Here is a 14,666-nt window from a genome sequence, read left to right on the forward strand (position 1 = left end):
CAGAGTAATATCTGACAATATAGGAGCTGTGATTTCTGCTTTTAGGGCACAGGGATTGTGTTTTACATCTGTACACTATATTCGATTCAGCAATTTATTGCATTAGTTCTATTTGTTCACAAGGAGTTGTTCTTTACTATCTGTGTATAATGGACACCAGTGCCTCATATCTTGATGAAAAAAACAAAATGAAACATACACCCAGTTGTACTCCTTTATAAAATGTTTATTTTAATGACATACAGCAGTCACTGAGAGACACAATTTTTTCAACATACAAATCTAGATTTTTTTATACACGCCATGTAGAGGAAGTGAGTTCTTTTTGAAAAATGCAAATATCAATAACCAGAATACAATCATATACAGAGGTATGTATTTATTGTACATGTATTTATTTCTGTCTAAAGCAGTGGAGGGTTAAATACCTCAGTAGGTGATTTTTTGCTTTCCTCACCCTAAAAGGGAGATTTAACTTCATGTCCTAAAAATGTAACAAGAATTGAAAGGAAATCCTATCGCAATGAACAATATTTTTATCCCAGGAAATTGTCCTATTGGAGGATTTCCGCTCACGGAGTTAAATAATGAGAATGACACAGACAGCAAAAATGTGACAAAGAGGGACCCTTTCCTACTTTATTCAAAACTAAAAAAAAACAAACAAAAAAGTTGCCTTTACATACCCTTTAAATGGGCACTGTCACGTGCCCATTACCACCCCCAACCCAAGAAGGTTCACTTAACAATCAGACTTCTCTAGGTCCCAGGCAGATGTTAGATTACGTTTGCTGAAAATAATTTTTCGTGATGGCCTCCAGTGACGGGAGCCTACTGTGCTCTCCTCCATTGGACGTACAGCAGTCATTCCTCAATATGCCAGGGAAGATTAGTGAATAACTGCTGTGCCAGCCGCTAATTGGTGATTACAGCCACTGGGATAGAAAATAAAAAAAATCTTTATACCCAGCTGAGGGTCCAATGCTTCCCACAAAACAAAGTAATGTTTCGGCAGCACTCTACTACATGTGTGAGAACAAATCTCCATCCACAAGTAGGCTTTTGCAAGATCATAAATTTGAGCAATAATCATCATGACCAATTTCTCTAAGGCCAACTTCCAAAGTATCGCCATGTTTCCCATCTTTGTGCTTTTGTATATGGACGGCAGTTTTGGAGGTAGGATCCACCCAGCAAAATGCATTCAGAATCACAATTAATTGGGTGTTATCATAGTTGGATTCTTACAAGATCATTAGGATTTCATTATCACAGAAAATAGGTCAAAAACACAAAGTTACAGTAACCAATCAAAATGTTAGTCTACCATGGAACATTAACACCTGATTGGTTGCCATTGGTCATCTTTATTATTCTTTTTCGACCCAATGTTCCCCATTGTGGTAGAAGCACCTAGAACATAACCAGGCGTGCATCAGTATATATGTTATGTTCCTATTTTAAGTAGTATAAGGAAAAGAAAAAGCAGGTAGTAAGCAAATAGGTCAGGCACTGCTTTAGGAAAATAATGCAATGCAAAGTAAACATTGTTATGTACCTAGACTTTCTACCTAATTTTCAGCCACAATTTTTTTCCAAACACATCTGCAATGTAACGTCAGACGCACAAGTATGTAAAGTCTCATATTACTGTATCTCCTACCAGCAAGGAGTAAGTGCAATGCACCCAGCATGATATAAAAATGGGGGCAGGGTTAAAGGTCAGTACCTGGTATGGGGTCCATATTAAAAAATGCAGAAAAGGAAAAACTAATGCGGCATTAAGAACAATTCTCTCCTGAAGCCTTTGTAGGGTGTTCGGCTCTCAAAAAAGGGGTTAGAGTTAGGCACTTTGTGTACTTTTTTGTGGAAAGTGGAACCCCAGCCTTTCACCGATCATGTGTCGCCTACCTCTTTTAATGAAAAGAAAATCTTTTTCCAACAAGCTGGTCTGGTTATGTTGGAACAAGATTATCCCAGTGGTAGCAAGGACATCTCGTGTTCTTCAAAGATAGGGCAGCGGTCATGTGATGTGTGGGTGTCGGGGGAGCACTGTTGGCCTGGACATCATCTGGGAACGTGCCCATTGGGGAAGGGACTTGTTAACGTAAGGCTGGAAACCGGAGGAATGTCATTGTTGTGACTGAAGAGGACCACCAAGGCCATTGCTATTGTGTGTGGAGAAAAAGGAGCTTTGTTTTGTAACACACAGGAGGTGGCAAGAACCAAAATTAAAAAGTAAAGCCTGAAATCCCACTTTCATTTTTAAGACTCTTGGAAAAACAAATGTTTATTACCTATTTAAAAGATATATTTCAGTGCTCTCCCCACCTCCCAGCACTTTTCAATAACCACCCCGCTGTTTTGGGTAGTTACTAAAAAGTTGGGTCACAAAAAATTGGCCACCATTCGCCTACAACTTCTTCCCACCCAGCTTAAAAAAACGGGGGAGAATACTGTATTTTCATCATAATTTTACAATCTTGTAAAATACTTTGGAACCTAAGGCTATAAAAGCAGCTCCTAGGTTCACAAAGTGGTTTTTGGTACTGTGGAAAATGTAGAGACCCCTGGCATAGTGACACCATAAGTGTAAAGGCCACCCCCGGCGGCTGTTACCAGCACTCCTTAATGGCTCCTGCCTTTGACCCTCCCAAAGTTAAGGTTGGACAACTAGGGTCTTTACTGCAATTTTTTTGAATCCCCCCTTTCTCTATCTAAGCCCAACATGTAGCAGTCAGGGATCACTAGATGTTCGATGGATGCTATTCTGTAACTGCCGTCTACTGTCAGACCTCATTTGATCTCCGAACTTCAACACTCACACTCATTTATAGGTAAGTCAGCAAAGTTATAATTAAACTGCAGTTTCCAGCTAAAAATAATAAAAATGTTAAATTGAACATTTAGATAGAGTTTGATCAAATGTATATATTTGATATGTTAAAGAAAACATTTGGAAGTGTTGGTTTTACCGAAGCAGTACCCTTAAAATGTACCTTGTGTCTGGAATTCCTCCTGAGAAAAAGAGCAATTCTGGGTATCTGGAGGTACCTAGGCACTACGATTCTTTAGCTTTATAGCAATATATATCAGGTATAAGATCTAAGGCACTTCTGCTTCTGACAAATGGTCTCTGCAGATTTGAAGAGATTTGCTGCTCGTTGTTCTTGCTGAAAGCTCAGACATGAGAAGTAAACCCGTGTCCTTCATAAATCAGGCCTATAGTGTAGGACAAATCATGGTAAGAAAGTAATGGAAAAAGATCAGCTGTAGGTAGACCACAAGCAATATTAAAGGCTAGATGTTCCTCCTCCATCTGCTTTTTTCACAAGGTAATTTCCTCACTAATTTTTTTTCCCTACCGACTTTACCAGATAAACAGATGAAGCCAAAAGCTCTGTATTGCACCAGCATGCAGCATTTTGATATGAATGAGCCACAGCCTAGACAGCTCCTGGAGCAGTGTTAGCCAACCTTTTTGGACGAACGGACCACTAAATTTGCCAGCTCTGGACCACGCATGCGGGGGAGCCGGGTGTCACTCAAGGGGAAGAAACTTCCCCCATAGTAACGTCATGAAGTCAGAACCCACCCAGGCTCAGACCTGCGATGGGAGAGTAGGGGGGTTGTGTTCAGAGACTTCCCTGAGCCTGGGATTCGTACAGGGGCCTCCTCCTGACCCTGCTCGGGTGCGCACCGGCCAGAGCCGCTGACCACCAAAATTTTCTCATGGACCATTGGTTGGCGACTTCTGCTCTGGACCATTACACATAATCTTAGAGATCAGTGTTTCTCAACCAGGGGGTTCTTCCTCAGGTTGCTAGGGGTTCATGGAGCATTGAGCAGTTTGTAGCTCTTGGGCCAGCTTAACAGACAACAATGGTCTTTTTGGCTATCTGTAAGGGTGACATTTGTCCCAATGACTTCAACACTATTGTACTATGAAAATAATTATAGTAGGGTTCCCCCAATGTTGAAAAGGCCAAGAAACACAGTCACAGACAATAAAGGCCTGCTCTGACAGATATCTCCAATGTAAACCCCCAGGGCGATTAGCCTAAGCTCTGACACAACAGGGGCAGCTGGCCAAGCTGCAAATTCAGTATACACCCCAGAATTTTTTAAGCTAGGTGGGGAGAAGCTTCAGGCTGTATTGTGATGCAACATTTTGGTAACCACCCGAAAAGTGCTGGGTGGTGCACCCAGCAAAAAGTTGCTAGGGAGAACACCAATATTTTTTAAATGGACTTAATATTAAGCCCATGTAGATGGGACACATCCTAAGCACCTTCATAAGGATGACTGGTTCTCTTTAAGGCTCCATTCGTACTAGTATACACAGAACTTTATTGTCACTGCAGGTAATATATTTCTTCCTGTAAGCAGCTGTTGTACATATTAGCACAGTACTTCAACACTGTACACACCACACATTTGTAATGCAAAAATCAGACACAACTAAAGAGCATTTTTATTGGTGAATGGTGGCTGAGGTTCTTTTGCTATAGCTTTGGCATAGTTATCCAAGTTACCGTCAAACCCTTATTGAAACTTCCAATAGATTCTGTGTCAACTGGCTTTTGTTTGCTTTAGTTGGGATTTGTACTAAAAGAATGGAAAACCAGCTTAAAGCATGTCAACTGCAGGTCACCAACACCTGACATTGGCTTGTAAACGATCTCAGAAGCATCTGAAACTGATGCTATTAACCAAGCCCAACACCCATCATTGAGAAGACTTTATCCTCTTCTGATTTCATTTTAATTGCCCCTCCGATGACTTGTCCTGTTATATATAGAGCACCTGACGCTCCTCCTCCCCATTCCATTGTGTAGCTGGTCTGAAGGTCATCATTCCTGATCAACCGAAACATTAACGCATTCTCGGTTCAGGTGACAGTAACTGCAAAAGTGCACTTAGAATAATGTGTCTTGGCACAACTGTTTCCATATAAATGTTTAGTATACACAAAGCTCTCAGCTTAGCTGTGGAGGTTAATGAGTTTATGGCTAGTTATCATTCAACGGCTTCTCTTTGCAACCATATAGAAAAGGTTTCTTTGGAGAACCTCTCGACATTAATAAAATATGTTTCACACAACCCAAATTTTAGATACTGTACTTGAATTATACACACAATATTTACAAATTCAATCTTTCCCAATCCGGTCGGACCACCCTAACAGCAGGTAAAACTTGGGGCTAACTTCTTATTTACCTTCAACAAAATCACAAGCCCACATTTTCAATAAACACCCCAACGATTGAATGTTTTACATATAAACAACTATATATATAAAAAAACAATTTAATATAAATTACATGTCACCGTGCCTGTTTTTTTTTCCTTCTTCCTCCAGGCCTGACATCAGAAAGGACGTTTGCAGATCACAATACTCCCTCAGATAGGAATATCATATCTGTTAAGGTTACAAAGGTGGTGGCAGCAATAACTTCTGCAGATCCAACATTCCCAATGCTAAATGGATCGGAACTAATAGAAAACCATCAATTGCAAAACGGCCTTCTTGGTGTATATAAAAGCACTTTGGTTTTAAACAGTTTGTAGGTCACAAGGCAACGAGAGAAGGTCAACTCAGTCCTTGTCTGGGAAGGCAAATTCCACAATCCTAAAGAAAGAAACATTAGCATTAGTATTGCATGGCAGCAAGCAAGTTAAAAAAGAAAAGGAATGCAGAAAAAATCAGCATTAACAATTAAAATATTCCCCCTGGAACTTCTTTTTAAGCTGGGTGATGGCCCCTGTATTGTGATCCAACTTTTCAGTAAACAGCCGGGTGGTTTTTGAAAGGTGCTGGGTGGTGCGCCCAGCTAAAATGGGCTGGAGAGAACACAGAACTAATAATGTCCAGTTAGAATTACCAAAGAGATAATATGGGATTATTCAGAAATTGCTCAGATGGACCTTGTGGGGTCAGGATGGATTGGCAGCATAGACAACTGAAGTCCCATGCTCTGCCATCAGTGGCCCTTGGGTCCCCAAATACTCAGAATGTAAAGTAAGTTTCAAAGGCAAGAAAAACCAAAGCAATAAGATAAGGTTTTTTGAAAAAAGCCCATTCAATAAGTATTAAATTCATACATATAAATAATACAAATGGCATTAGTGATTCCTCACAGGGTAAATAACCGAAAAAGCTCCAGCCCAATTAGGTGGATGAGGAATTTGGACCAAATCAAATTTCAAAATCAGCATCTTAATAGAAATAGGGGGCCAAATGTCGCTCCTTCCAACGCGTTTCGCCTATTGGCTTATTAGCCGATATTGGAAATGATGAATACACTGGTTGAGCAGATTTCAGAGAACCAGGGTTATTTGGAGATGGAGGATACCTCTGTTGCAATGATAGGGTTCTTGGGGAAAGCCTGTGCTTGCTATGCCTGGTAATGCCGAGTGCTATATCGAGTAATGCAGCCATTATTCCATGAAATGTAAAAGTGACCTTATTGATCAATATCGAGATGAACAAGTTGATGTGAAATAGATATGAAACTATTTTTTACTTTTACAAATATTATATTTATATAATTTTATGGCATAGATTTTATAGTCCAGAAATAAGCAGATCAATCCCCACATTTCTAACATTATAAAAAGGTTTTGTATTATACAAAAAAATAATAATATTATTTATATATATATATATATATATATATATATATATATATATATATATATATATATATATATATATATATAAAAATTAACTTTTTAATTGTTGCAAAGGTTCCCTGATTGGATGATTGGATATGTATCATCAGAGGCTTTTCTATAATTTCTCACACATGCACAGGGAGATCGGAACTTTTCTTTCTTCATTTGCAGGAAGAAACTCCTGATCTTGCCCCTGCTAAGTAAAAGTTTGGGTGACATGAGGAGAAACCCAAAAGGGGAAAGAAGATGGCTGTGCCCGTCGTCCGTAAGAAAAGAAAGGCCGAGCCAGCACAGAACTCGCTAGGTTGGGTTTGTGCATTGATCAAGGGCTTTTCACTGGTGAATTTTTAAAAATTTTAGGTGAAAGTTGCGTTTCAAGTTACATACACACATTTTTTTTTCATCTGAACCAACAGTTTGTGATTGGCTTAGCTAAAATCTAGCATCTGTTCTGCCCTCCCCAGACATCATATAGTGATCCTCTGTGCCAGTTACCATTGACTTAGCATGGGGGGGGGGGAGATGAATATTTTAGGCAACGCAGGCTCCTGCAAGCTGTATTTTATAAATGAGAGGTGCAGGCTGCGGTGTACATCTTAGAGGAGATCTACCCTATTAATAGGCCCCCATATTGCCCATTGATCAAGGAACCGCTAGCAACCCTAGGGTTCTACAGGCCACTGGCTGAGAAACACTGGTCTATGGCATCATATGTGAATCACAATCACTTTGCCATTTGTTTTACTTTTTACCTAAAGAGCATCTTCTTAATTCAGATCCTCTTCATCGTCATCATCTTCTTTAGCCCTGAAGTGGAGATTCCTTAATTCTCTTCTGCTCATGGAAGCATAGGATGTGGCCACAGGTGGGAAGTCCTGAACAACAGAAACATAATGACTTATGTAGATGGACTACAATTGGTTTCCATTTCATCTTAGAATTAAATTCAAGCCCCTGTGCTTTGCCTTTAAATCCCTCCACAGTTCTTGTCCCACCTTTCTGACCTTATAGAAAAATACTCCCCTAGCCTACTCCCCTTCACTCCTCCAATGACCTACTAATGACTTCCTCACTCATAACCTCATCACACCCTCCAATACTTTTCTAGAGCTGCCCTGACTCTCTGGAATGGGCTTACTCATCCTATCCAGCTTGCTCCTTCTTTCCACATTTTTAAATAGGCACTTAAAACCCACCTACCCGCCGTCTTCTATCCCCTAAACCCTCACCGCTTACCCACCATTCCATATCTCCCCTTCCATTGTGTGCTGCTTCCCCACCTCTTAGATTGTAAGCTCTTCTGGCAGGGTCTTTTCCTCCTACCGTGTCGCAGTCTGTCATTTGAAACTCCTTATTAATGTACAGCGCTGCATAATATTTTAGCGCTATATACATACAGGTATTAAAATAATAATATAATAATGATGCTTTTAACATACGCATCCCTTTTCATTTTAATACAGCGCTGCTTTTATACTCACCTTCTCTACCATATCCTGAAGACACACAGGTCAGTTCTCCAACGCAGGTCACCTCCTCGGTTGCATGACGCCCAGCATTGCTCAGATCATTTCCTTGGCGCGGATGTCATGGACACGCCCATTATCATGCTGGCTTGTGCCACCATCCTCATCCGGTCCTCTTCCAGGTGGCCAGGCAGGGATAAAGTAACTCAAATCCTGCATCCTACAATGAGCAGCTCAGTGTACTTTAAAAAAAGTTTCCAAACCTAAATCCATTACCCTTGAAAGATTTCCACCCACCTGCATAAGATCTGCATTTTCGAAGAACCTCCCGAGAGGCATGGGCTGGTTACTGTCTTCATCAATGAACGGGCTGTCTCCACAAACTCCTTTCTTTTCTGGATTTGTCAGGTCTGAAAACACCAAACTGTCCCTACTGTCATCAGACAGTCGGCGATAGGACGCACGATCGCTCCCATTGGACATCTGACGACTGGTCAGGCGGGAACTGACTTTCACCTTCGGGCACCTCCTGCTCCTCCCTCGATTGGCGGCTGCAGATTTGGCTCCTGTAGGTTTTTTGCTAGCGCGCCCCGTGTTCTGGTCTCTTGTACGGGTTTTAGAACGAGTCCCATTATTATCCACCTAGAAAATAAACGGTTAATTTACAAAGCTACCTAATACAGACCTAAAGCCAACTGAAAACTTATTTCATAAAACCGTGTTCTCCCCAGCCCCTTTTAGCAGGGTGCACCGCCCAGCACTTTTCAGTAACCACCCGGCTGTTTTTGGGTGGTTACTGAAAAATTGGGTTACAATATATATAGGAGCTGCCACCTGTCTACAGCTTCTTTCCACCCAGCAAAAATTTCTACGGAGCATACTGATAAAATTAGATTTTAGATTTCTCTGTTATTCTAAAACCCATAAAAAAAAAGGCTGAGCAATAAAACAATGCAGCACCAAGAGCAAAGAAAGACAGATATTGTGATTTTATAATGAGCCAGTGTATTGCATAGACATTCAGCTCCATGTCTTGTATTATCATCAGCAGCAGCACAGTAGCTCAGTGGTTAGCACTCTGGCCTTTGCAGTGCTAGGTCCCAGGTTCAAATCTTAGACATTACACTATCTGCATGGAGTTTGCATGTTCTCTCCGTTTTTGGGCAAGTTTCCTCCGAGTACTCCAGTTTCCTCCCACATCACAAAAACATCCAGATAGGTTAAGTGGCTACCCCCACTTTGAGGGACAGCTAGCGAAATGACTAAGGACTTTGTCGCGCAATATATTGGGGCTTTATAAATACTGTGCAATAATAATAATATCAATAGGGAGATGCAAAGTACAAGGACCCCGGACCCTCCTCAGTCAACGGGGGCGCAATGTTGGCTACATCCGCCGCTGTTATTGCCTTCCCCCATCTTTATTCCCCTTCTTTAAGTTTAAAGCTGCCCTCCAGCCTTCCCCAGTTGTACAGGCTCCTCTCCTTGGTTGAAATTGCCTATTCTGATTTCCCTGCACACTGTGAGCAGCCTGTGCATTAGAAGCAGAAGCAAGTCAGATAAGATAGAACCCAACTCCTGACTGGGGGATATCCAGCAACATTTTGCCCTTTCTTTCCCATCCTGATTGTCCATTGAACACCTCCTACATTGCCTGGACTTCAGTTCTTCCAATCATGGAGGCTCCGCATGTGGCTTTACCCAGGGTGGTCAGCATGCCAAGCATTGGCCACTCCTCTACATTGCCATCTATCAGGGGATTTGGAGATTGGTACAATTCTGCTATCATCAGCGCTTATGGGTTTGAGTTAAGATAAATGATAAAAAAAGAAGGTTTTATTTAAGGTTAGTAGTGGTAAATGGGGCAGCACTAAAGCACAAAGAAAAGTATTAGGTACAAGAACCTGCCATTGTGCAATGCACAAGCTAAGACAGGTCCACTTTATTACACACAGACACAAATGATCTCACCGTGCAGGCTTTCGCCGCAGTCTTGTTGGTTTCAGCTTCGCTGTCGGGGGAATTCTGTTCCGCGGCATGATTTTTGGCCTTCTGGCGAGCTGAGCATCGCACCCCCTCTGTTAACTGAATGGAACAATTTTTAGGAGTTATTCCGATTTCCACGCTAGGATAAAGCTGATAATACATGCAGCCGTATTACCGGCCCAGCATCACCAAGGCTCAACGTGTGATTCTAGAACATGTCAACAATATAAATCAGGCTGGATAGAAGCAAGACACATTTACAACCTGGACAGCTGACTGCTGCTTTCTTATCTACAGACAGCCATTATCAGGGGAAAACAGGCACAAAGAGAATTAAAGCTCCCCAAACATTAAGCCTAAAGCTGAACTTGGGAAAAAACAGAAAATACGCAGATGAAATATAAAAGATGTTTCGTCTAAGAACTTGTAGTTCTGATCAGCTTAGCTTGTGATTAATGCACCTCTACCACACAGTGCAGGCAGATTCTGGACCTCCATGCAGAACACTACACTCAAAATGGACCTTTCAGCAATTTAATATTCACTGCATGGGGCCAACAAAAGGTCAACAATATTTTGTGGGTTCACCTTTAGCTTTGATTACAACACACATTTACAGTCCGTGTTCTCCCCAGCCTCTTTTAGACCTATGGCTGTTTTTGGGTGGTTACTGAAAAGTTTGGTCACAATACAGGGGCTGCCACCCACCTACAGCTTATGCAATGTGTGAGAATAATGTCGTATGCTCCCTAAACCATTCTATCACAATTGGAGTCCAATGAATCATGGCGTTGTAATCTTGGAATATGCTCATGCCCTCAGGGGAAGTAAAGTTACATTGATGGAAAAACCTGATCATTCAGTATATTCAGCAGACTTTATTTTTTGGGCACATAATATTGCTGAACCTAAACCTGACCAACTGAAGCAGCCCTGGATCACAATGCCGCCCCCATAAAGTAGCCCTGGATCACAACGCGCCCCTGGATCACAAGGCTGCCCCCAAAAAGCAGCCCTGGATCACAAGGCTGCCCCCAAAAAGCACCCTTCGATCACAACGCTGCCCCCAAAAAGCACCCTTCGATCACAACGCTGCCCCCAAAAAGCACCCTTCGATCACAACGCTGCCCCTGGATCACAATGCTGCCCCCATAAAGCACCCCTGGATCACAACGCTACCCCCCAAAAGCAGCCCTGGATCACAACACTGCCCCCCATGGGCTTGGGAACTTTTTGGTCATTATAAAGCAATAATTGATCAGTGCAATGACCTTGCTAGACCAGCCTTTCTCAGCCTTTTAACCCTGCAGAACCCTTAAAATAATTTTCAGGTTTTGGGAACGCCTACCAACACCCCTTCAGAGTGGCACCAACATATTAGGTTCAGATCCTTTACTGGCTGGACCTGACTTTAGTAACTCCTGCACATGGGCCCGGCACGAAGGTGCAACATACATTCCAATACAAAGCCGGTCCCTTCGTAATGAAAGAGCTGCCTGCTTGCAGAATGGGAACTGTTCTGCATTTTCTGCGTTTGCTTTGTACAGGTGAATACAATGAAAACAGATGTAAATAAATATAAAGCAGCGTCACTGTCCATTCAGCACCACCGAGATCACAGGACACAAATCTGCACTTTGTTCTATTAGATTCTGGAACGTTATCATGGAAAGCACATAGTGCTGAAGTGAAGAAGAACAGTTCTTGTTTCTCAAAGTAACCAGATTCTCCAAGATGACATCAGAACCAGGACAGGAATATAGGGGGGCAGCCAGGACACAAAGGTGGGTTCAGACAACAAAGCAACCCCCCCATTATACTCACAACCTAATGCCCCACTGTTGCATAATCTGACCCAGAACACAACATTCTCCTCCATTATTAATACCCCATGGACTCCTCTTTCAGCCCAATACGTCTCCCACAGACCTAATGATCCCTTCAATTAACACAAAAGGGTCCAACCAATTCCTTTGTTACCCCTCAGCCTACAACCTTCTGATTTTATGTTAACTCAACTCACCCAAAACCCCACAGACGTCTCTATAACATCAATAATGCCCCCTAATAACCCAACAAGACTCCTAAAACCAATCAATATCACTGTACAAAAATCACAAGTCCTCTCAAAGATTGCCATTGAGCCCACCAGCTTAGGAAAAACTCCAAACTCCACCACATGCCATGGATTTCATATTCAGCTCATCTGTCCCCCCATTCCCCATCACCAGCTCCAATGTCACCACATTCCTGCGTACTTCCACCATCCCACCCCCAATATCTAAACAATTCATCTGTCACTCTGCCCTCTCCATTCTCCACCATATAGTCCATCATCCTCATTACATTCATATCCTGCCAAGTCATCTGTCATCCCATACTCCACCATGTCTTCAATTCTCCCCTATCCCCTCCATAACCTACCAGCTCATCCATTACTCCATTCTCCACCATCTGACCCCCATCACATCAATCAACCCAATCTCCTACATGGCTCCTCTACCTCATGTTATCACCACTTTCCCCTTCACGCTCCAGCACTCCATCGGTCACCCACCTCCCCTCCGTTCTTTAGCATCCAATTGGTCACCCACTCCCCCTTCCTTCTTTAGCACCCTGTCCGTCACCCACATCCCCTTCTGTCACCCACTTCCCGCTCCGTTCTCCAGCACCCCGTCCGTCACCAACTCCCCCCCCCCCCCTGTTCTCCAACATGCCGCCCGTCACCCATTTCCCCCAGCGTTCTCCAGCACCCCATTCTTCACTCACTTGCCTCTCCATTCTCCACCATCCCATCTGTCACCCACTTCCGTCTCTGTTCTCTAGCACCCAATCTGTCACCCACTTACCCCTCTATTCTCCAGCACCCCTTCCGTCACCCACTTCCCCCCTCTTTTCTCAACAATCCCATTGGGCATTAGCCTAATTAGCATTCCATCAGGCCCCCATTACCCCTCCATTCTCTAGTATCCCATCAGGCACCCCTTACCCCTCCATTCTCTAGTATCCCACCTCCATTCTCTAGTATCCCATCAGGCACCCCTTACCCCTCCATTCTCTAGTATCCCACCAGGCACCCCTTACCCCTCCATTCTCTAGTATCCCACCAGGCACCTCTTACCCCTCCATCCTCTAGTATCCCATCAAGCACCCTCTAAGCCTCCATTCTCCACCATCCCATCAGGCACCCCTTACCCCTCCATTCTCTACCATTCCTTCAGGCACCCCTTAGTGCTCCGTTCTCTAGAATCCCATCCATCAACCACTTCCCCCCTATTTTCCAGCACCCCATTTGTCACCCACTTCCCCTCTGTTCTCTAGCACCCAGTTTGTCACCCACTTCCCCCTCTATTTTCCAGTACCCCATCCGTCACCAACTTTCCCCGCCATTCTCAACCATCTCATCAGGGACCCTTTACCCCCCTGTTCTCTATCATCTCATCAGGCACCCCTTGGCCCTGTTCTCTAGCACCCCGTCCTTTACCCACTTCACCCTCAGTTCTCCAGCATCCCATCCATCAATCACTTCCCCTCTATTTTCTAGTACCCCAACTGTCACCAACTTCCCCCTTCATTCCCTACCATCCCATCAGGCACCCCTCACCCCTCTGTTCTGCAGTACCCCATCCATCACCCACTTCCCCCTCTGTTCTCTACCATCTGTCACCCCATGTCTCCAAATTACACCCCTCATCTATTACCCCCCCCACATTAACTCCTTGCTCCACCAAGTTACCTTTCCCCCCCCCCCAGCTTCCCCACCCCCCCCCCCCCCCTTCCTCCCTAATATCTCTCAGCCCAATTGCCCCCACCCAAACCCCACCATCTCCTCCATGCACCCCCATCTCATCTAAACACCAATATGCTTCAATCTTCCATACCCCCGGTAGGTACCCCTTACCCCCCACCTAATACCCCAGTGACATATCTTTTACCCCGGTGACAGAGGACCCCCCTTATATTTCTGGATATCAGCCATCTGTTGTCTCTCCCCGCTCGGTCCATGCAGCCAGACATTTCTTACCTTTCTCTTCTTCATGGAGACTCCGGGTCCTCCGCCGCCAAAACTCTCCCAGAACTCTGCAAACTTTCCGATCCCCCCGCCGGCCCCTCCCTGCAAACTCACTACGTACGTCACTGCAGCCGGCGTGCTGTCAGATAACACTGCGCTGAGCATGCGCGGGGCCGGGCTTCCGCCCATACAGCGAGCTGTGCGCATGCTCGCTGGGAGAGAGAAGATTACATTGTTGCCAGCTGCTGGTGTAGTGAGTGAACACGTGGTACAGGGAGCTGGATTGTGGGGGAACTCTACTGATACAACAGGGAGATAGAGTGTTGGAGGACTCAGAAGCTCATTAAGAGATTGCTTGTTGTCTGCCAACTGAGTCATATTTGTGTAATAGATCTCAGATGACAGGGCTGACCCAGTGCTGCAGACATATGCAATGGATATATAAGAGCATGGGATATTCTATGCAGCTTGCAATTTCTTGTGACTTTCCAAAAATAAACTTTAATTCCCAGTCATTTGTCTGA

The 14,666-nt window shown here is 43.7% G+C and overlaps 1 protein-coding gene across 1 annotated transcript; it reads right to left on the minus strand.

Annotated features, from left to right (window-relative positions):
• Positions 1-205: 205 nt before the first annotated feature.
• C11H1orf174 (chromosome 11 C1orf174 homolog) lies at positions 206-14,289 on the minus strand. Its single transcript, XM_072425880.1, has 5 exons — positions 14,155-14,289; positions 10,116-10,229; positions 8,442-8,786; positions 7,431-7,553; positions 206-5,632 (listed from the first exon to the last, which is right to left on the minus strand). Exons 1-4 carry the CDS (start codon positions 14,167-14,169, stop codon positions 7,446-7,448), a joined length of 582 nt encoding a protein of 193 aa, XP_072281981.1. The 5' UTR covers positions 14,170-14,289; the 3' UTR covers positions 206-5,632; positions 7,431-7,445.
• Positions 14,290-14,666: the final 377 nt, after the last annotated feature.

This window comes from Pyxicephalus adspersus, chromosome 11, assembly GCF_032062135.1.
Source record: "Pyxicephalus adspersus chromosome 11, UCB_Pads_2.0, whole genome shotgun sequence".
Taxonomy (NCBI): domain Eukaryota; kingdom Metazoa; phylum Chordata; class Amphibia; order Anura; family Pyxicephalidae; genus Pyxicephalus; species Pyxicephalus adspersus.